Source organism: Oncorhynchus mykiss, chromosome 14 (assembly GCF_013265735.2).
Source record: "Oncorhynchus mykiss isolate Arlee chromosome 14, USDA_OmykA_1.1, whole genome shotgun sequence".
In the NCBI taxonomy this organism is placed as follows: domain Eukaryota; kingdom Metazoa; phylum Chordata; class Actinopteri; order Salmoniformes; family Salmonidae; genus Oncorhynchus; species Oncorhynchus mykiss.
The window spans coordinates 32,292,830-32,315,813 of NC_048578.1; the positions used below are offsets into that span (position 1 = coordinate 32,292,830).

General features: G+C 44.9%; 1 protein-coding gene across 2 annotated transcripts in view; it reads left to right on the forward strand.

Moving 5' to 3' along the window:
• Window positions 1–22,984, forward strand: part of frmpd3 (FERM and PDZ domain containing 3) — a 159,713-nt gene that overhangs the window by 127,933 nt on the left and 8,796 nt on the right. For both annotated transcript variants that reach the window (XM_036943326.1, XM_036943327.1), the window contains 9 exons: window positions 304–408; window positions 5,540–5,647; window positions 11,161–11,292; window positions 11,685–11,804; window positions 17,999–18,135; window positions 20,744–20,870; window positions 21,431–21,520; window positions 21,780–21,959; window positions 22,424–22,559. In XM_036943326.1, coding sequence (XP_036799221.1) covers window positions 304–408; window positions 5,540–5,647; window positions 11,161–11,292; window positions 11,685–11,804; window positions 17,999–18,135; window positions 20,744–20,870; window positions 21,431–21,520; window positions 21,780–21,959; window positions 22,424–22,559 — 1,135 coding nt within the window. The remainder of the gene's footprint in view (window positions 1–303; window positions 409–5,539; window positions 5,648–11,160; window positions 11,293–11,684; window positions 11,805–17,998; window positions 18,136–20,743; window positions 20,871–21,430; window positions 21,521–21,779; window positions 21,960–22,423; window positions 22,560–22,984) is intronic.

A 22,984-nucleotide genomic window follows, 5' to 3' on the forward strand; every position in this document is an offset into this window, starting at 1 on the left:
AAAAAAAGAATAAACCCTTTTTTTTAACTTAAAATAACCATTGGGCTCAAAGGGTTCTTTGTGTCATTAAGGTTCAACATAGAACCATAACCCTTCCCAGTGCAGTGCTACTGAACACAATCACCTCTATAGGCTGCATGGCAACTGTACTACTAGGATTTCTCGTATCAACAGTCTGTTTCAAAAGCACTTTTGGGGCGGCAGGTAGCCAAAGAATTTAATAAAAACGTTTCTAATTTAATTAATATGAATTGTTAATGCCGTTAATAAACCCTAAATGTCTTTGTCTTTCCTCTCTTCTAGTCACCTAAGTCAGCCTTTATAAGTGCAGCTAAGAAGGCCCATCTGAGAACCAACCCGCCCAAAGTGCGCTTTTCAGAACAAGTGTCCTTCAGTGACCCAGACTCAGTAAGTACCACTCTGCTGGTGATCCTTCAGTGACCCAGACTCAGTAAGTACCACTCTGCTGGTGATCCTTCAGTGACCCAGACTCAGTAAGTACCACTCTGCTGGTGATCCTTCAGTGACCCAGACTCAGTAAGTACCACTCTGCTGGTGATCCTTCAGTGACCCAGACTCATTAACTACCACTCTGCTGGTGATCCTTCAGTGACCCAGACTCATTAACTACCACTCTGCTGGTGATCCTTCAGTGACCCAGACTCAGTAAGTACCACTTTGCTGGTGATCCTTCAGTGACCCAGACTCAGTAAGTACCACTTTGCTGGTGATCCTTCAGTGACCCAGACTCATTAACTACCACTCTGCTGGTGATCCTTCAGTGACCCAGACTCAGTAAGTACCACTTTGCTGGTGATCCTTCAGTGACCCAGACTCAGTAAGTACCACTTTGCTGGTGATCCTTCAGTGACCCAGACTCAGTAAGTACCACTTTGCTGGTGATCCTTCAGTGACCCAGACTCGGTAAGTACCACTCTGCTGGTGATCCTTCAGTGACCCAGACTCATTAAGTACCACTTCGCTGGTGATCCTTCTCTCACACCTGCACTCTTCTTTCCATCTATCTCTACATTTATGTCTTATTCTATGTTGTTCTTGCTTTCTAAATCGTTAATACTCTTTCTATTTTTCTCTAAACCAATTTCTCTCACTATTCATTCTTTCTCCACTTCTCTCTAAAACATTCTCTTTCATTTGTTCTCTCTTTACCTTGGGTCTGGGCCTGTCTCCCGGCTGATTAAACATGGCTGAACATCCTCTTTGGGTAGCTGACTACCTGCACCATACAAAACAGCCTTGGGTCCAACACAGTGCAGCTTTTGATTATAAATTGTTCTCCTCCAGATCGATGTCCCCTCTCTCTGATATAGCACAGGTTGCGCCTCTAAACTGTTTCTAAGATGTTTGTTAAACATTGGACACATTTTGAATTGAGCTGCAGCAGCAGCGTTAGGCTGGCTGAGAGCAGACATGTAAAGTCCCTGCATGGCTGTGAAAGCCCTCTCCCTACTGTCTCTGAGCTCTGAATACGTGTCCCGAATGGCACCCTATTCCCTACATAGTTCACTACTTCTGACCAGAGCCCTATGTGCCCTGGTCAAAAGTAGTGCACTATATAGGGAATATAGTGCCATTTTGGACGCAGGCTGAGTTCTCTTCTCAAAGCCCAGAGAAGTTGGCTCTACAGTGAAGCCAACAAGCTTATCTCTCACTGTTCCTATTGACAGCTTGTTATGCAATTTATGAATAACAAGTTAGGCTTCAGCTGCTTGGTTTCAACATCATCTCTATGCATCCCAAATCGCATTCTTTATATAGTGCAGAGCCCTGTGGGCCCTGGTCAAAAGGGCATAAGATGACTAAATAGGGAATAGGATGACATTTGGGATGCTGCCCTGGTGTGTGTTGCTAACAAGTCGTAAGAGTGGAATCAATGAGTACACAAGTTTACATTTCCCTGCCAGTCTGGACACGTTTACAACCTGTAGGGAACACACACAGGGGGGTGGAGAGATAACTGGTCAGCCTCTAACAGGAGAGATAACTGGGGAGCCTCGAACAGGAGAGATAACTGGGGAGCCTCTAACACAAGATATAACTGGGGAGCCTCTAACACAAGAGATAACTGGGGAGCCTCTAACAGGAGAAATAACTGGGGAGGCTCTAACACAAGATATAACTGGGGAGCCTCTAAGACAAGAGATAACTGGGGAGCCTCTAACAGGAGAGATAACTGGGGAGCCTCTAACAGGAGAGATAACTGGGGAGCCTCTAAGACAAGAGATAACTGGGGAGCCTCTAACAGGAGAGATAACTGGGGAGTCTCTAACACGAGAGTTAACTGGGGAGCCTCTAACAGGAGGGATAACTGGGGAGCCTCTAACACATGAGTTTGCGGGGAGCTAACGGGAGAGTTACTGGCTCGTTGCCTTTCATTACCAGGAAAGTAAGCATCCCCTCATGCATGACGTACACACACCCACACATCCACACACCCACACACAGCAGCCTGGGGGCTAAGAGGGATCAATAACACACATGATAATACCATAGATCTCACCTATAGCCTAGATTAGACTGCATGTAGACCCCTCCTATACAGATATATATATAGAGAGAGATGCTCCTCCTCCCCTGGGTGGAGGCCTGATACAGGGAGAGAGAGATGCTCCTCCTCCCCTGGGTGGAGGCCTGAAACAGGGAGAGAGAGATGCTCCTCCTCCCCTGGGTGGAGGCCTGATACAGGGAGAGAGAGATGGTCCTCCTCCCCTGGGTGGAGGCCTGATACAGGGAGAGAGAGATGCTCCTCCTCCCCTGGGTGGAGGCCTGATACAGGGATAGAGAGATGCTCCTCCTCCCCTGGGTGTATGATTGGTAAAGATCGAACAATCCCCCTTCTGCAGAGTGTTTAATCATGTCTATCTGTCTCCTGGGATCAGGCTGGGAATGGGGATTGATTGGTTTGGACTTACATATCAGTGCAGACCACCTAACCTGAGCATGTGGAGTTTATCTTCGTAGAGGGAGAGAGAGATGAGGGCTACATCTACTATGGATGCATCCCAAATGGCACCCTATTCCCTACATAGTGCACCACTTTTGACAGGAGCCAATAGGGCTCTATGTAGGGAATAGGGTGCCATTTGGGAAGGAGCCCTTGTGGCTCTCATAATGCTCCATTTCTCTATGGCTGCATCTAAAACAGAGCCCGTATATACTTCTGAGGAGAGCCAGGGGCACTATATAGGGAATAGGGTGCCATTTAGGAGATAGGGTGCCATTTGGGAGACAGACCCTGCCTGCACTGCTCTGCTCCACACTCGGGTCACACAGCACAGCCTGTTATGCTAAATTCAACCTTTACTTCTGCCACCATCATTTCCCTCGGGTTTTAGAGAGAAGCCACGGTGGACTAGGAGGAACTAAACTACACTCTTAGAAAAAAGGGTTCCAAAAGGGTTCGTCGGCTGTCCCCATAGGAGAAGCCTTTTGGGTTCCATGTACAGCCCTCCGTGGAAAAAGTTTCACATGGAACCCAAAAGGGTTCTACCAGGAACCAAAAGAGTTCTCCCTTGAACCAAAAATGGTTCCACCTGGATCTAAAAAAGTTATCCTACAGGGACAGCCGAAGAACCCTTTTAGGTTCTAGATAGTATATTTTTTTGTAAGAGTGTAGCCTGGCTGACATCTTATGTGGATACATCTGTAGTTGATACATCTGTAGTGGATACATCTGTAGTGGATACATCTGTAGTTGATACATCTGTAGTGGATACATCTGTAGTTGATACATCTGTAGTTGATATATCTGTAGTTGATACATCTGTAGTTGATACATCTGTAGTGGATACATCTGTAGTGGATACATCTGTAGTTGATACATCTGTAGTTGATACATCTGTAGTGGATACATCTGTAGTTGATACATCTGTAGTTGATACATCTGTAGTGGATACATCTGTAGTGACGTCAGTCTATTCTAAATGATGCTCACATTTACTGAAGGATTCTTTTCATTACCTCTCATCATATAATTTTCCAATATTATTACATTTTTGTCATTCAACAGATGCTCTTATCCAGAGTGACTTAGAGAAGAAATTATTGGTTAAGTGCCTTACTCAAGGGCACATTGGCAGATTTGTAACTTTTTGGTTACTGGCCCAAAGCTCTTCACCGCTAAGCTACCTACACTGCATTTGGAAAGCATTCAGACGCCTTCTCTTTTTCACATTTTGTTACATTATAATTACGTTTTAAGCTAATTACGTTATAATTACGTTATAAGCTAATTACGTTATAATTACGTTATAATTACGTTATAAACTAATTCTAAAATGGATTTTTTTTTTAATTATATAGCTGTGAGTGGCTATACTGTAACTGTGAGGGGCTATACTGTAACTGTGAAAGGCTATACTGTAACTGTGAGGGGCTATACTGTAGCTGTGAGGGGCTATACTGTAACTGTGAGGGGCTATACTGTAACTGTGAGGGGCTATACTGTAACTGTGAGGGGCTATACCATAATTGTGAGGGGCTATACTATAAATGTGAGAGGCTATACAGAACTGTGAGGGGCTATACTGTAGCTGTGAGGGGCTATACTGTAACCGTGAGGGGCTATACTGTAACTGTGAGGGGCTATACTGTACATCTTCCACATCCTCCTCTCTCTCTGTTCTCTAAGTGGTTTTCAGACCAGCAGTGGATGATGTGGGTGTGTGACTGGGGCTTTGAGTCACCAACTCTCTCCACTTACCTCATTCACCCTCCTAGTCACAGTACCTCCGGAAAGAGTGAATACCTGTCACGCCCCATCTCCCTACCTGGACTGAATTCAACTTCAGCAGAGGAAACTTTTCTGATAAGTGGCTGATAAAAGCAGAATAACCTTGAGTCATCAGGCCTCCTGCAGTTCCCTGGCCTACGTAACCACTGCACTTTATAGTCTATTCAGCCAGCTAGCTACCAATTGTACTCGCAACACCGGCACATACATATTAAATGGATGTATTGAGGAAATATAATAAGCTTCTCATTGATCACAGCACAATATATCCAGGCAGGGTTTCTAAAGCAGAGATTCAGGCTGCCCCGGTTCAAATAAGGTATTGCTCTCCCATTGCACTCTGGAAGCTCCAGTCTGGTTCCTTCTTAACTGCTTTTAGATGGAAGGTACTTCTATCTGCACTTTCCACAGTTACGGACTTCCAACACCATTCAATTATAGCCCTGATCCTCTACTCTGGGGTTTATTAGATGTACTGTACCATGTTGATGTGCGATTTTGACCTTTTAAGTTTTTTTTCTCAGATACCTCATATTGCCTCTCTCTTACTGCTATAAGAGGCACTCAGGTTTTACAGTTTCTCTCTTTCTCTCCCTCCCTCTCTCTCTTTCACTCCATCTCTCTCTCTTTCTCTCTCCCTCTCTTTCTCTCCCTCCCTCTCTTTCACTCTCTCTCTCTCTCTCCCTCTCTTTCTCTTTCTCTCCCTCTCTTTCTCTCTCTGCCTCTCTTCATCTCTCCCTTTCTGCCCACCCTCTCTGTCTCTCTCTCTCTGTCTCTCTCTCACAGACAATGCTAAAGGACGACTCTTTGCTACTCATACCAAATGTGCTGAAGGTGTTCCTGGAGAATGGTCAGATCAAGTCCTTTACGTTTGACAGTCGCACCACTGTCAGGGTACGTATACAGTGTATGATCCAATTTGTAAGCATTACCAACAGAGTGAATGTGAAATAGGATTCAAAATCGTCGCCCTCTGCTGGTGATTTGCAGGATGTGCAATGACACAAGTAATAGGAGGGTTTTCAACGGTTACATTGCCTACTATGCCAATGTTTCTGTATAAAATATTCTCCGCTACTCTAAAACTACCAGAGATCCCAGTCTGTAACTTTGATACGCCCAAAGAGAATATTATGTTCAACAATAGATTGTAAAATACTACTCATATTACAGAGTAAGCAGTAACGCTTCATATATCACCAAATGTTGCTTAACGTCTTAAAGGAGGCTTGGGTAATCCTAAAATGTCACAAATGTTCCAACTTCAATTATTTATTTCTCAATTATGCTTTAAGATACAACTGTCAAATATTTGTCCAAAAATCTGGGTATTTAAAAAATATATTTTTATGCCCATTTAATCCCACCACAGTGTCCGATTTCAAATAGGCTTTACAGCGAAAGCACCACAAACGATTATGTTAGGTCACAACCAACTCACAGAAAAATTCAGCCATTTTTCCAGCCAAAGAGAGGAGTCACAAAAAGCACAAATAGAGATAAAATGAATCACTAACCTTTGATGGTCTTCATCAGATGACACTCATAGGACTTCATGTTACACAATACATGTATGTTTTGTTTGATAAAGTTCATATTTATATAAAAAAATCTCAGTATACATTGGCGCGTTAAATTCACTAGTTCCAAAAACATCCGGTGATATTGGAGAGAGCCACATAATTTTACAGAAATACTCATTATAAATGTCGATAAATACAATTGTTAGACATGGAAATATAGATATACCTCTTCTTAATGCAACCGCTGTGTCAGATTTCAAAAAGTCTTTAGGGAAAAAGCAAACCATGCAATAATCTGAGACGGCGCTCAGAAAAAAAAATGTATCTGCCATGTTGGAGTCAACAGAAATCAGAAATCATATTATAAATATTCCCTTACCTTTGACGATCTTCATCAGAATGCACTCCCAGGAATCCTAGTTCCACAATAAATGCTTGATTTGTTCGATAATGTCCATTATTTATGTCCAAGTAGCTACTTTTGTTAGCGTGTTTAGTACACAAATCCAAACGCTCGTGCAGGTCCAGCCGAATGTCGGACGAAAACTTCAAAAGGTTATATTACAGGTCGAAGAAACTTGTCAAACTAAGTATAGAATCAATCTTTAGGATGTTGTTATCAAGAATCTTCAATAACGTTCCAACCGGAGAATTCCTATGTCTGTGAAGAAGCAATGGAACGCAGGTCGCTCTCATGTGAAATGCGCGTGACCAGGACCTGGCTCTCTGCCAGACCACTGACTCAAACAGCTCCCATCCGGCTCCACAACACAGTAGAAGTCTCATTCAAGTTTCTAAAGATGGTTGACATCTAGTGGAAACCCTAGGAAGTGCAACTTGATCCATATCCCACTGTGTTTATCCCACTGTGATTTTCAACCCAGGGGCTGGGTTGAAAATCGACCACCCTCAGATTTCCCACTTCCTGTTTGGATTTCTTCTCAGGTTTTTGCCTGTTATAAGAGTTCTGTTATACTCACAGACATCATTCAGTGTTTTCTATCCAATACTAATGATAATATGCACATATTAGCAACTGGGACTGAGGAGCAGGCCGTTTACTCTGGGCACCTCTGGGCACCTTTCATCCAAGCTACTCAATACTGCCCCTGCAGCCATAAGAAGTTTTAAACTGCACATGAAATGCAAACATATTGACTACCCACTGAATCAACATTGTTTCCACATCATAAACAAAATGCTGGTGAATCAACATGGAAGACTGATTGGATTTTCAAAATGTCATCAACGTAAGGGAATCCAACTTTTAACCTAAATCCAATGACAGGGGGAATTATTTGGTTGATTTCACGTTAGTTGACAACTAAACCAAATGAAAATGAAAACTAGACGTTGAACTGGCATCTGTGCCCAGTGGGAGTAACCATCACTTCCCCCCAAAAATACAAATATCTAATGACATCAATGATGGTAAGACTCCCTCCACAGTGAATGAAGAACAGGCCTCGTTCTGAGAAGCCCACTTCCTTCAATTCACAGTATTTTATAATGTCTGTTGCTCCGTCTCAAATGGCACCCTATTCCCTATGTAGTGCACTACTTTTGACCCAAGCGCTAGTCAAAAGTAGTGCACTAAAAAGGGAATAGGGTGCCATTTGGTACACAAGATGTAATATTGTAATGACATCCAGCAGTCAGTCAGGAGACACTGTCAGGCTCTCACTGTCAGGCTCTCACTATCAGGAGACACTGTCAGGCTCTCACTGTCAGGCTCTCACTGGCAGGCTCTCACTGTCAGGCTCTCACTATCAGGAGACACTGTCAGGCTCTCACTGTCAGGCTCTCACTATCAGGAGACACTGTCAGGCTCTCACTGTCAGGCTCTCACTGTCAGGCTCTCACTGTCAGGCTCTCACTATCAGGAGACACTGTCAGTCTCTCACTGTCAGGCTCTCACTATCAGGAGACACTGTCAGGCTCTCACTGTCAGGCTCTCACTGTCATGCTCTCACTGTTAGGCTCTCACTGTCAGGCTCTCACTCTCAGGAGACACTGTCAGGCTCTCACTGTCAGGCTCTCACTGTCAGGAGACACTGTCAGGCTCTCACTGTCAGGCTCTCACTGTCAGGAGACACTATCAGGTTCTCACTGTCAGGAGACACTGTCAGGCTCTCACTGTCAGGCTCTCACTGTCAGGAGACACTATCAGGTTCTCACTGTCAGGAGACACTGTCAGGTTCTCACTGTCAGGCTCTCACTGTCAGGCTCTCACTGTCAGGAGACACTGTCAGGCTCTCACTGTCAGGCTCTCACTGTCTGGAGACACTATCAGGTTCTCACTGTCAGGAGACACTGTCAGGTTCTCACTGTCAGGCTCTCACTGTCAGTATACACTGCCAGACTCTCACTGTCAGGTTCTCACTGTCAGGCTCTCACTGTCAGGCTCTCACTGTCAGGAGACACTGTCAGGTTCTCACTGTCAGGCTCTCACTGTCAGGCTCTCACTGTCAGGAGACACTGTCAGGTTCTCACTGTCAGGAGACACTGTCAGGTTCTCACTGTCAGGAGACACTGTCAGGTTGTCACTGTCAGGAGACACTGTCAGGTTGTCACTGTCAGGCTCTCACTGTCAGGAGACACTGTCAGGTTCTCACTGTCAGGAGACACTGTCAGGTGGTCACTGTCAGGAGACACTGTCAGGCTCTCACTGTCAGGAGACACTGTCAGGCTCTCACTGTCAGGAGACACTGCCAGACTCTCACTGTCAGGAGACACTGTCAGGCTCTCACTGTCAGGAGACACTGTCAGGCTCTCACTGTCAGGAGACACTGCCAGACTCTCACTGTCAGGAGACACTGTCAGGCTCTCACTGTCAGGCTCTCACTGTCAGGAGACACTGTCAGGCTCTCCCTGTCAGACTCTCACTGTCAGGAGACACTGTCAGGTTCTCACTGTCAGGCTCTCACTGTCAGGAGACACTATCAGGAGACACTGTCAGGTTCTCACTGTCAGGAGACACTGTCAGGTTCTCACTGTCAGGAGACACTGTCAGGCTCTCAGTCTCAGGAGACACTGTCAGGCTCTCACTGTCAGGAGACACTGTCAGGCTCTGAGATGACTCTGATATCTCTTACCATTAAGGCACAATATTAGATTTCAGAAATGTATTTTCCAGTTCATTGAGGGAGAGCGTGATGGAGAAATGGATGGAGAGAGAGAGAGAGAGAAAGGACAGAGAAAGGGAGGGAGGGAGGGAGGGAGGGAGGGAGGGAGGGAGGGAGGGACATAAATGGAGAGAGAAATGGATAGAGAGAGAACGTGAGGGAGCGAGAGGGGAAGAGAAAGGGAGGGAGGGAGGGAGGGAGGGAGGGAGGGAGGGAGGGAGGGACATAAATGGAGAGAGAGAACGTGAGGGAGTGAGAAAGAGAGGGGTAAAAGAGCTCTACTGTGGCCTAATTAAATGGAATCACATTCAAATGTAAAATGCAAATCAATCAATTGCACTATAGGACGCCACACCAGATCTCTTTAGTGAATAACGTGTACATTTCTATTCAATTGTACGATTTACGCTGTATAGTGACAATGACTTTCCACCTGACTGAAATGACTATTTATTTCCCCATCCACTTTGTGTTGCATCAGATTGTTGTCATTGTAATCCTTGGTCACTATTGCCCATACAGCTTATCCTTGTTTTGTTTTACCAGACAGTCAGTGTGTTTCTGCACCACTGTGATTCAAGGTGAATGCATTTCCATCTCTGCTGCTAGGACATTCATCCACCATCAACCCTTCCATTTAGGAGACTACAGTACTCAAACTAACTGTTACAATAGGTCACTGGCTGCACATACACGCACACACACACACACACACACACACACACACACACACACACACGCACACACACACACACACACACACACACACACACACACACACACACACACACACACACACACACACACACACACACACACACACACACACACACACACATACACGCACACATACACACACACACACACACTCTCACACACACACACTCACACACACACACACACACACACACACACACACACACACACACACACACACACACACTCACAGATGCTCTTTGAACGTTGTTCATAGACTAACAACACTCATGACATTGCTCATGAAGCCACAAGGAACAGAGTAAAGAATACACTGTGGCTGAGTCCCAAATGGCCCCCTATTACCTAAAATATATTGTCCCGAATAGAACCCTATTTATTACTAAAAGTATACAGTCCCAAATGGCCCCCTGTTACCTAAAGTACATAGTCCTAAATAGAACCCTATTACCTAAAGTATATAGTCCTAAATAGAACCCCATTACCTAAAGTATATAGTCCTAAATAGAACCCTATTACCTAAAGTATATAGTCCTAAATAGAACCCTATTACCTAAAGTGTATAGTCCTAAATAGAACCCTATTACCTAAAGTATATAGTCCTAAATAGAACCCTATTACCTAAAGTATATAGTCCTAAATAGAACCCTACTACCTAAAGTATATAGTCCTAAATAGAACCCTATTACCTAAAGTATATAGTCCTAAATAGAACCCTATTACCTAAAGTATATAGTCCTAAATAGAACCCTATTACCTAAAGTATATAGTCCTAAATAGAACCCTATTACCTAAAGTATATGTTCCCAAATGGCACGGTGGTATTTTCCTCTGGCAGGTCATCATAGTGCAGATAGGGAATGACCTCTGAAGCCCTCAATGGAGAAAATAACAGGATCATTTGGTGTATTGGTGGCAGAATAATCAACATAGCACAGATTCACTTAACACAGGAGGACAGTTTAGTATTTTATAAATACTGCAAGAGATAAATGCTATCCATGAACTGCAAATACATCTCTCTTTCTTTCTCTCTCTCTAGGATGTGATCTCGTCCCTGCAGGACCGCCTGTCCCTGCGTTACATCGAGCACTTTGCCCTGGTGCTGGAGTCAGGTGGGCTGGACCAGAACCAGAGACTACACCTGCTGCAGGAGAACCAGCCGCTCTCACATGTAAGGGAGCCAACAGTGTATTCCTCCTGATTACCGTGTTACAGTCATTCAAAGAGCAGTGTGGGTGTAATATAGCCTGGTTCAACCAGACCGAATTCTGTGCTCAATGGTGAGTCCGGTTCAACCAGGCTAGATTGAATGGTATCACCACATTCAAATTAGAATCACTACCAAGGACAAAGCCCTTCAGACCATTGCAGTTTGACCGGTACTCATGTTTACACTCATAAAAATAAAATCCTATAGAATATATATGTTACATTACACTCTCACTGTCAGGAGACACTGTCAGGCTCTCACCTTCCAATGACTAGCTGTGTTTGTCAACTATGTTGGGAGCGAAGCTGTTATGATATAGATGTTATTCATGGCGTCTCCCTCTCTCTCCTCAGGTGGTGCACAGGACGTATTTCCAGGGGATGAAGTGTCTCTTCCGCATCTGTTTCTTCCCCAAGGACCCGGCAGACCTGCTCAGGAGGGACCCTGCAGCCTTCGAGTACCTCTACATACAGGTATGGATACAGCCTGCAGGTACCTCTACATACAGGTATGGATACAGCCTGCAGGTACCTCTAAATACAGGTATGGATACAGCCTGTAGGTACATCTACATACAGGTATGGATACAGCCTTCGAGTACCTCTACATACAGGTATGGATACAGCCTGCATGTACATCTACATACAGGTATGGATACAGCCTGCAGGTACCTCTACATACAGGTATGGATACAGTACCTCTACAGCTAGGGATATAGTCTTCAGTTACCTCTACAGCTAGGGATATATCCTTCAGGTACCTCTACAGCTAGGGATATAGCCTTCAGGTACCTCTACAGCTAGGGATACAGCCTTCACATACATTTACAGCTAGGGATATAGCCTTCAGATACTTCTACTGCTAGGGATACAGCCTTCACATACATCTACAGCTAGGGATAAAGCCTTCACATACCTCTACAGCTAGGGATACAGCCTTCACATACCTCTACAGCTAGGGATATAGCCTTCAGATACCTCTACAGCTAGGGATATATCCTTCAGGTACTTCTACAGCTAGGGATATATCCTTCAGGTACCTCTACAGCTAGGGATATAGCCTTCACATACCTCTACAGTTAGGGATATAGCCTTCAGATACCTCTACAGGTGGGGATATAGCCTTCAGATACCTCTACAGCTAGGGATATAGCCTTCAGATACCTCTACAGCTAGGGATAAAGCCTTCACATACCTCTACAGCTAGGGATACAGCCTTCACATACATCTACAGCTAGGGATATAGCCTTCAGATACTTCTACTGCTAGGGATATAGCCTTCAGATACCTCTACAGCTAGGGATCAAGCCTTCACATACCTCTACAGCTAGGGATATAGCCTTCAGGTATCTCTACAGCTAGGGATATAGCCTTCAGGTATCTCTACAGCTAGGGATACAGCCTTCAGGTACCTCTACAGCTAGGGATATAGCCTTCAGATACCTCTACAGCTAGGGATATAGCCTTCAGGTATCTCTACAGCTAGGGATATAGCCTTCAGGTATCTCTACAGCTAGGGATATAGCCTTCAGGTACATCTACAGCTAGGGATATAGCCTTCAGGTACCTCTACAGCTAGAGATATAGCCTTCAGATACCTCTACAGCTAGGGATATAGTCTTCAGGTACCTCTACATACAGGTATGGATACAGCCTTCAGGTACCCCTACAGCTTGGGATATAGCCTGCAGGTACCTCTACAGCTTGGGATATAGCCTGCAGGTACCTCTACACACAGGTATGGATATAGCCTTCAGGTACCTCTACAGCTAGGAATGTAGCCTGCAGGTACCTCTACAGCTTGTGATATAGCCATCAGGTACCTCTACAGCTAGGGATATAGCCTTCAGATACCTCTACAGGTGGGGATATAGCCTTCAGATACCTCTACAGCTAGGGATATAGCCTTCAGATACCTCTACAGGTGGGGATATAGCATTCAGATACCTCTACAGCTAGGGATATAGCCTTCAGATACCTCTACAGCTAGGGATATAGCCTTCAGATACCTCTACAGGTGGGGATATAGCCTTCAGATACCTCTACAGCTAGGGATATAGCCTTCAGATACCTCTACAGCTAGGGATATAGCCTTCAGATACCTCTACAGCTAGGGATATAGCCTTCAGATACCTCTACAGGTGGGGATATAGCCTTCAGATACCTCTACAGCTAGGGATATAGCCTTCAGATACCTCTACAGCTAGGGATATAGCCTTCAGATACCTCTACAGGTGGGGATATAGCCTTCAGATACCTCTACAGGTGGGGATATAGCCTTCAGATACCTCTACAGGTGGGGATATAGCCTTCAGATACCTCTACAGCTAGGGATACAGCCTTCAGGTACCTCTACAGCTAGGGATAAAGCCTTCAGGTACCTCTACAGCTAGGGATGTAGCATTCAGATACCTCTACAGCTAGGGATATAGCCTTCAGGTATCTCTACAGCTAGGGATATAGCCTTCAGGTACCTCTACAGCTAGGGATATAGCCTTCAGATACCTCTACAGGTGGGGATATAGCCTTCAGGTACCTCTACAGCTAGGGATACAGCCTTCAGATACTTCTACTGCTAGGGATATAGCCTTCAGATATCTTTACAGGTGGGGATATAGCCTTCAGATACCTCTACAGCTAGGGATATAGCCTTCAGATACCTCTACAGGTGGGGATATAGCCTTCAGATACCTCTACAGCTAGGGATATAGCCTTCAGATACCTCTACAGCTAGGGAAATAGCCTTCAGTTACCTCTACAGGTGGGGATATAGCCTTCAGATACCTCTACAGGTGGGGATATAGCCTTCAGATACCTCTACAGGTGGGGATATAGCCTTCAGATACCTCTACAGCTAGGGATACAGCCTTCAGGTACCTCTACAGCTAGGGATAAAGCCTTCAGGTACCTCTACAGCTAGGGATATAGCCTTCAGATACCTCTACAGCTAGGGATAAAGCCTTCAGGTACCTCTACAGCTAGGGATATAGCCTTCAGATACCTCTACAGCTAGGGATATAGCCTTCAGATACCTCTACAGGTGGGGATATAGCCTTCAGATACCTCTACAGGTGGGGATATAGCCTTCAGATACCTCTACAGGTGGGGATATAGCCTTCAGATACCTCTACAGCTAGGGATATAGCCTTCAGATACCTCTACAGGTGGGGATATAGCCTTCAGATACCTCTACATCTAGGGATATAGCCTTCAGATACCTCTACAGCTAGGGATATAGCCTTCAGATTCCTCTACAGCTAGGGATATAGCCTTCAGATACCTCTACAGCTAGAGATATAGCCTTCAGATACCTCTACAGCTAGGGATATAGCCTTCAGATACCTCTACAGGTGGGGATATAGCCTTCTGATACCTCTACAGCTAGGGATATAGCCTTCAGATACTTCTACTGCTAGGGATATAGCCTTCAGATACCTCTACAGGTGGGGATATAGCCTTCAGATACCTCTACAGCTAGGGATATAGCCTTCAGATACCTCTACAGCTAGGGATATAGCCTTCAGATACCTCTACAGGTGGGGATACATACAGGTATGGATACAGCCTGTAGGTACCTCTACATACAGGTATGGATACAGCCTGCAGGTACCTCTACATACAGGTATGGCTACAGCCTGCAGGTACCTCTACATACAGGTATGGATACAGCCTGTAGGTACATCTACATACAGGTATGGATACAGCCTGCAGGTACCTCTACATACAGGTATGGATACAGCCTGCAGGTACATCTACATACAGGTATGGATACAGCCTGTAGGTACATCTACATACAGGTATGGATACAGCCTTCGAATACCTCTACATACAGGTATGGATACAGCCTGCATGTACATCTACATACAGGTATGGATACAGCCTGCAGGTACCTCTACATACAGGTATGGATACAGTACCTCTACAGCTAGGGATATAGTCTTCAGTTACCTCTACAGCTAGGGATATATCCTTCAGGTACCTCTACAGCTAGGGATATAGCCTTCAGATACTTCTACTGCTAGGGATACAGCCTTCACATACATCTACAGCTAGGGATAAAGCCTTCACATACCTCTACAGCTAGGGATACAGCCTTCACATACCTCTACAGCTAGGGATATAGCCTTCAGGTACCTCTACAGCTAGGGATATAGCCTTCAGATACTTCTACTGCTAGGGATACAGCCTTCACATACATCTACAGCTAGGGATAAAGCCTTCACATACCTCTACAGCTAGGGATACAGCCTTCACATACCTCTACAGCTAGGGATATAGCCTTCAGATACCTCTACAGCTAGGGATATATCCTTCAGGTACTTCTACAGCTAGGGATATATCCTTCAGGTACCTCTACAGCTAGGGATATAGCCTTCACATACCTCTACAGCTAGGGATATAGCCTTCAGATACCTCTACAGGTGGGGATATAGCCTTCAGATACCTCTACAGCTAGGGATATAGCCTTCAGATACCTCTACAGCTAGGGATAAAGCCTTCACATACCTCTACAGCTAGGGATACAGCCTTCACATACATCTACAACTAGGGATATAGCCTTCAGATACTTCTACTGCTAGGGATATAGCCTTCAGATACCTCTACAGCTAGGGATCAAGCCTTCACATACCTCTACAGCTAGGGATATAGCCTTCAGGTATCTCTACAGCTAGGGATATAGCCTTCAGGTATCTCTACAGCTAGGGATACAGCCTTCAGATACCTCTACAGCTAGGGATATAGCCTTCAGGTATCTCTACAGCTAGGGATATAGCCTTCAGGTATCTCTACAGCTAGGGATATAGCCTTCAGATACCTCTACAGCTAGGTATATAGTCTTCAGGTACCTCTACATACAGGTATGGATACAGCCTTCAGGTACCCCTACAGCTTGGGATATAGCCTGCAGGTACCTCTACAGCTTGGGATATAGCCTGCAGGTACCTCTACAGCTAGGAATGTAGCCTGCAGGTACCTCTACAGCTTGTGATATAGCCATCAGGTACCTCTACAGCTAGGGATATAGCCTTCAGATACCTCTACAGGTGGGGATATAGCCTTCAGATACCTCTACAGCTAGGGATATAGCCTTCAGATACCTCTACAGGTGGGGATATAGCCTTCAGATACCTCTACAGCTAGGGATATAGCCTTCAGATACCTCTACAGCTAGGGATATAGCCTTCAGATACCTCTACAGGTGGGGATATAGCCTTCAGATACCTCTACAGCTAGGGATATAGCCTTCAGATACCTCTACAGCTAGGGATATAGCCTTCAGATACCTCTACAGCTAGGGATATAGCCTTCAGATACCTCTACAGCTAGGGATAAAGCCTTCAGGTACCTCTACAGCTAGGGATATAGCCTTCAGATACCTCTTCAGCTAGGGATAAAGCCTTCAGGTACCTCTACAGCTAGGGATATAGCCTTCAGATACCTCTACAGCTAGGGATATAGCCTTCAGATACCTCTACAGGTGGGGATATAGCCTTCAGATACCTCTACAGGTGGGGATATAGCCTTCAGATACCTCTACAGCTAGGGATATAGCCTTCAGGTACCTCTACAGCTAGGGATATAGCCTTCAGATACCTCTACAGCTAGGGATATAGTCTTCAGATACCTCTACAGCTAGGGATATAGCCTTCAGATACCTCTACAGCTAGGAATATAGCCTTCAGATACCTCTACAGCTAGGGATATAGCCTTCAGATACCTCTACAGGTGGGGATATAGCCTTCAGGTACCTCTACAGGTAGGGATATAGCCTTCAGGTACCTCTACAGGTGGGGATATAGCCTTCAGGTACCTCTACAGCTAGGGATACAGCCTTCAGATACCTCTACAGCTAGGGATATAGCCTTCAGGTACCTCTACAGCTAGGGATATAGCCTTCAGGTACCTCTACAGCTAGGGATACAGCCTTCAGGTACCTCTACCGCTAGGGATATAGCCTTCAGATACCTCTACAGCTAGGGATATAGTCTTCAGGTACCTCTACAGGTGGGGATACAGCCTTCAGGTACTTGTAGGTGGGTATACCATGGATACAGCCTTCAGGTACTTGTAGGTCGGGACACCATGGATACAGCCTTCAGATACCTCTACAGCTAGGGATACAGCCTTCAGATACTTGTAGGTCGGGACACCATGGATACAGCCTTCAGATACTTGTAGGTGGGTATACCATGGATACAGCCTTCAGGTACTTGTAGGTGGGTATACCATGGATACAGCCTTCAGGTACTTGTAGGTCGGGACACCATGGATACAGACCTCATGGTTCTGTTTGTATCGTCAAGGGGTTCTTTCTGCAGCGGAGCCCCTCAGCCCACTGAGCCAACAAAAGGATTAGAACTTCTGGCACAAATGAGTAGTTCCAGATTTATGTCCTTCTTCATCTCATTCTAGAATGTTGTTATAGTAACTCTACCACGCTAGAGATTCTGCCATACCAAGATGGTATATAGACATACCAAAACCAGTTTCACATTACGTCCAACACAAATAAATGAAGTAACCAGTGCATCTTCAGTATCTCTGTGTCTCACCCCTTTGCATGAAATTGCTGGAAGAGGTTCCTGACAAGGACATCCATCTCTGTTATCGCTGTGCCTAAAACTGTATAACCAGAATAACATGACATTACCCCCTCCCCACCACAGAGTCGCAATGACGTCATCAAAGAGCGCTTCGGCATGGACTGGAAGTCTGATGTCACACTGCGGCTGGCGGCGCTTCATATCTACATCACAGTGTCGTCGGCCAGACCTAATCAGAAGATCTCGCTCAAGAATGTGGAGTAAGTGTGTGTGTGTGTGTGTGTGTGTGTGTGTGTTTGTGTGTGTGTGTGTGTGTGTGTGTGTGTGTGTGTGTGTGTGTGTGTGTGTGTGTCTTATGACAAAATGGATCCCTCAGCTGCATGACTCATCTCTCAGACACCTCAAAGACCGAAATGCATGTCTCCGTATTCCATTGTGTTTCATTAAAAATGTCTTAGCTCTAATGTGCAGAAGTGTGGTATCCAGCTGAGCTTCTAAAAGTATATCAAAATGATCCATAATGAATCCATCTAATATTAAAAACAGAAACCACTCAAACCACGAGCTCAAGTTACTCTGACACCAAGAAATTACAAATCCCTCAGGCCACACATTTAGTCATATCCCCAACTTACCAGATAACTAGATCACTCTGACTGACAGACATTACCAGATAACTAGATCCCTCTCACTGACATTACCAGATAACTAGATCACTCTGAGTGACAGACATTACCAGACAACTAGATCCCTCTGACAGACATTACCAGATAACTAGATCCCTCTGACAGACATTACCAGATAACTAGATCACTCTGAGTGACAGACATTACCAGACAACTAGATCACATTGACAGACAGACATTACCAGATAACTAGATCCCTCTGACTGATAGACATTATCAGATAACTATATCACCCTGGCAGACATTACCAGATAACTAGATCACTCTGACAGACAGACATTACCGGCTATCTAGATAACTCTGACAGACAGACATTACCAGACAACTAGATCACTCTGACAGACGCTACCAGATAACTACGCTGAACAAAAATATAAACACAACATGTAGTGTTGGTCCCATGTTTCATGAGCTGAAATTAAAGATCCCAGACATTTTCCATTCGTACAAAAAGTTTATTTCTCTCAAATTTTGTGCACAACGTTTACAGCCATGTTACTGAGCATTTCTCCTTTTGCCAAGATAATCCATCCACCTGACAGGTGTGGCACATCAAGAAGCTGATTAAACAGCATGATTATTTCACAGGTGCACATTTCTCTACCATGAGCCGTTGTTTTAGAGAATTTGGCAGTACGTCCAATCGGCCTCACAACCACAGTCCAAGTGTAACCACGCCAGCCCAGGACCTCCACATCCAGCTTCTTCACCTGTGGGATCGTCTGAGACCAGCCACCCGGTCAGCTGATGAAACTGCGGGTTTGCACAACCGAAGAATTTTTGCACAAACTTTTAGAAACCGTCTCAGGGAAGCTCATCTGGATGCTCGTCATCCTCACCAGGGTCTAGACCTGACTGCAGTTCGGCATCGTAACCAACTTCAGTGGGTAAATGCTCACGTTCGATGGCCACTGAAATACTAGAGAAGTGTGCTCTTCACAGATGAATCCCGGCTTTAACTGTACTGGTCAGATGGCAGATGGCCATCAGAGTGTATGGCGTTGTGTGGCCGAGCGGTTTGGTGATGTCAACCCTGTGAGTGTCCTATGGTGGTGGTGGAGTTATGGTATGGGCAAGCATAAGCTACGGACAATGAACACAATTGTATTTTATCAATGGTAATTGTGCCGGTCATCCACCAGCATCACCTCATGTTTCAGCATGATAATGCACGGACCCATGTCACAAGGATCTGTACACAATTCCTGGAAACTGAAAATTTCCCAGTTTTTCCATGACCTGCATACTCACCAGACATAACAACCATTGAGCATGTTCGGGATGCTCTGGATCGACGTATACAACAGTGTGTTCCAGTTCCCGACAATATCCAGCAACTTCACACAGCCATTGAAGAGGAGTGGACAACATTCCACAGGCCACAATCAACATGATCAACTCTATGTGAAGGAGATGTGTCACGCTGCATTAGGCAAATGGTGTTCACGCCAGATACTGACTGGTTTTCTGATCTATGCCCCTACCTTTTTTTGCATCTGTGACAAACAGACGCATATCTGTATTCCCAGTCATTTGAAATCCATATATTAGGGTCTAATGAATGAAAAATGGACTGGTTTCCTCATATGAACTGTAATTTAGTCAAATCTTTGAAATTGTTGCATGTGTTTATATTTTTGTTGAGTGTAGATAATTCTGATAACTAATTCACTCTGACAGACTAATTTAGCAGATACTATCCAGACCAACTTACAATCAGTGCGTTCAACAGAAACATAATATGCAAGTGAATACAATGAAATAACAGTCGTTGCAAGTCAAGTCATTCAGTCACACAGACAGAGAAGAGCCAGTGTTCTCCCTCCTGTCTGAGTCTGACTCTGAGGGTAGCCTTGTCAATCCTGCAGTGTGACAGAGAATAGGAGCAGTCGTTGGGCTGCGTCCCAACTGGCATTCTATTCCCTATGTTGTGCACTACTTTTGACCAGGGCCCACAGGGCTATAAAGGAATAAGGAGCCATTTGGGACATAGCCCACGAGTCTTCCCTGGGGGTCTCTCCCTGAGATATAGACATAGTCCCACAGCTGTCAGCATCTGACTGAGTATACCATCTCTCTCTGTCTCTCTCTCTCTCTCTTTCTTCCTCTCTCCCCTTGCTCTCTACTCTCCCCCTCCTCTCTATTCCCGCCTCTCTTTCTCTCTCTCTCTCTCCCTCCCCAGGAAGGAGTGGGGTCTGGAACCCTTCCTACCCCTCACTCTGCTTCCCACCATCAAGGAGAAGAATGTGTGTAAGACCCTGTCACAGCTGCTCAAAACCTATCAGCATCCGCCTCCCTCCGGCAATAAGGTGATCTGTCCTCTCTGTCACACAATGACCTTCCTTTCAGTAAATATTCTCTAGATACAGCATAGCTATAACACTAAGTTATTCAGATTCATTGTATAGCCTACCTTTCATCTGAGGGCTTGCACTCTCCGTTAAGCAGTTTATCTTTGGATTTGACTGGCTGTGGAGTTCCATACATATTTAAAGTGTGCTTGTGCCCCAATACATGGCTAAACAGTGACCCCAAGAGGACATGTATAGTATTGCAGTATAAAATCCAATGGTCATCCTTGGGTGAATCTCACTAGTAGAAGCTAGCAACAGGGCGACCACATCCGTCTTGTCGTCCTTGGGTGAATCTCAACCATATTAAGTGGCTTCTCCTCCTCATCTCCTCTCCTTCATCTCCACTGATCTGAAATCACAAGATAAGTGAAAGCAATAATGAAGGATGCCAGCTAGGATTTTAATTTCACCTGTCCAGTTCTTTAATGTTAGTGCAGATCGAGGAGACGAGTAGAGGAAGCCACTAGAGACTATTGAGACTGGGCCCTTGAGTGTTGTGTTGTGTCTACTGACAGGTCCCTCCTCTCCAGGGAAAGCTGCAGTACATGCGTGTGCTCAACGATCTTCCGCCCTTTGGAGGCTTGCTGTTCCACACCGTCGGACCGGTAATGGCAACACTTATTCATTTATTTAACCTTTATTTAACATTTATTTAACCTTTATTTAACCTTTATTTAACTAGGCAAGTCAGTTATGAACAAATTCTTATTTACAATGACGGCCTACCATTCCCTTATGAACATTCCAATTTTGTATTCCCACATCATATATGAGTTCCACTCTTTTATGATGAATTTCTCTTTTGTCAACGTACAGCTCATGTTTATGTTTGATCGATTGATTTACTGACTGATTGATCCACAGGATGAGAAGCAGTCGGCCACTACGCTGCTGGTGGGTCCGCGGCATGGCATCGGTCATGTGATCGACCTAAAGAACAACCTGACCACGGTTCTGACAGAGTTCAGTCGCGTTGCTAAGATACAGCTGCACCGGGAGAACCAGGGCGTTGCCCGCGTAGAGGTGGCCATACATGAGGCCAAGGTATATGACAGATTGAACACATGTACAACTATAGATCTAGAAGGACATTTTGAGGCTCAGAGTGGAACTCAATAGAATGAGATGTGTTTGTTTTGCCAGAAATCCTTGCATCATACTTGTAGGCCATGCTATCTAGCATAGATTTTCACTGCACAGAAGAATTCCTTTCAAATTAAATTAAATTAAATCAAACCTGCAACATAAACCAAGTTGAAGAACCGGTATGGCCATTAGAATAAATATACAGTCAAGTGCTTTGTTGAGGTCTCTTAACTTGTCTCCATCCCTGCTCCAACCTTTCCAACCTCTGTGTATGAATGTGTGTGTGTGGGTTTCGGAGGGGCTGGGATAAAGCCAATCTATCTACATTATTGGATAAAGCAGAAGACACATTTCCGTTGGACCTTGTGTACAATTAACAATAAAGGAATCTTATTCTAAGTCTTAATGATCCACCCCTGCAGCCTCTGGTCCTGTTGATGGAGTGGCCTGATGCCAGTAACTTCGCCTGTCTCATCTCTGGCTACTACAAGCTGTTCGTGGACCCCAAACGAGCCATCTACTACCGGACACCTGGTCAGTCTTATATGATCAAGGCAGGTATGTTAGTAGTCACCTCCTTGATTTATTAGGACTTGCAATGAAACTGCATATTCACAATATCTGTTGATGTTTAAGAAATGTATACTACATTACCAAAAGTATGTGGACACCTGATCGTCGAACATCTCATTCCAAAATCATGGGCATTAATATGAAGTTGCCCCCCCCCCCCCCCCCCCCCCCTTTGCTGCTATAACAGCCTCCACTCTTCTGGGAAGGATTTCAACTAGATGTTGGAACATTGCTGCTGGGACTTGCTACCATTCAGCCCCAAGAACATTAGTGAGGACATTGTCATGCTGAAACAGGAAAGGGCCTTTCCCACACTGTTGAATCAAAGTGGGAAGCACATAATCGTCTAGAATGTCATTGTATGCTGCATCTTTAAGATTTCCCTTCATTGCCTAGCCCGAACCATGATA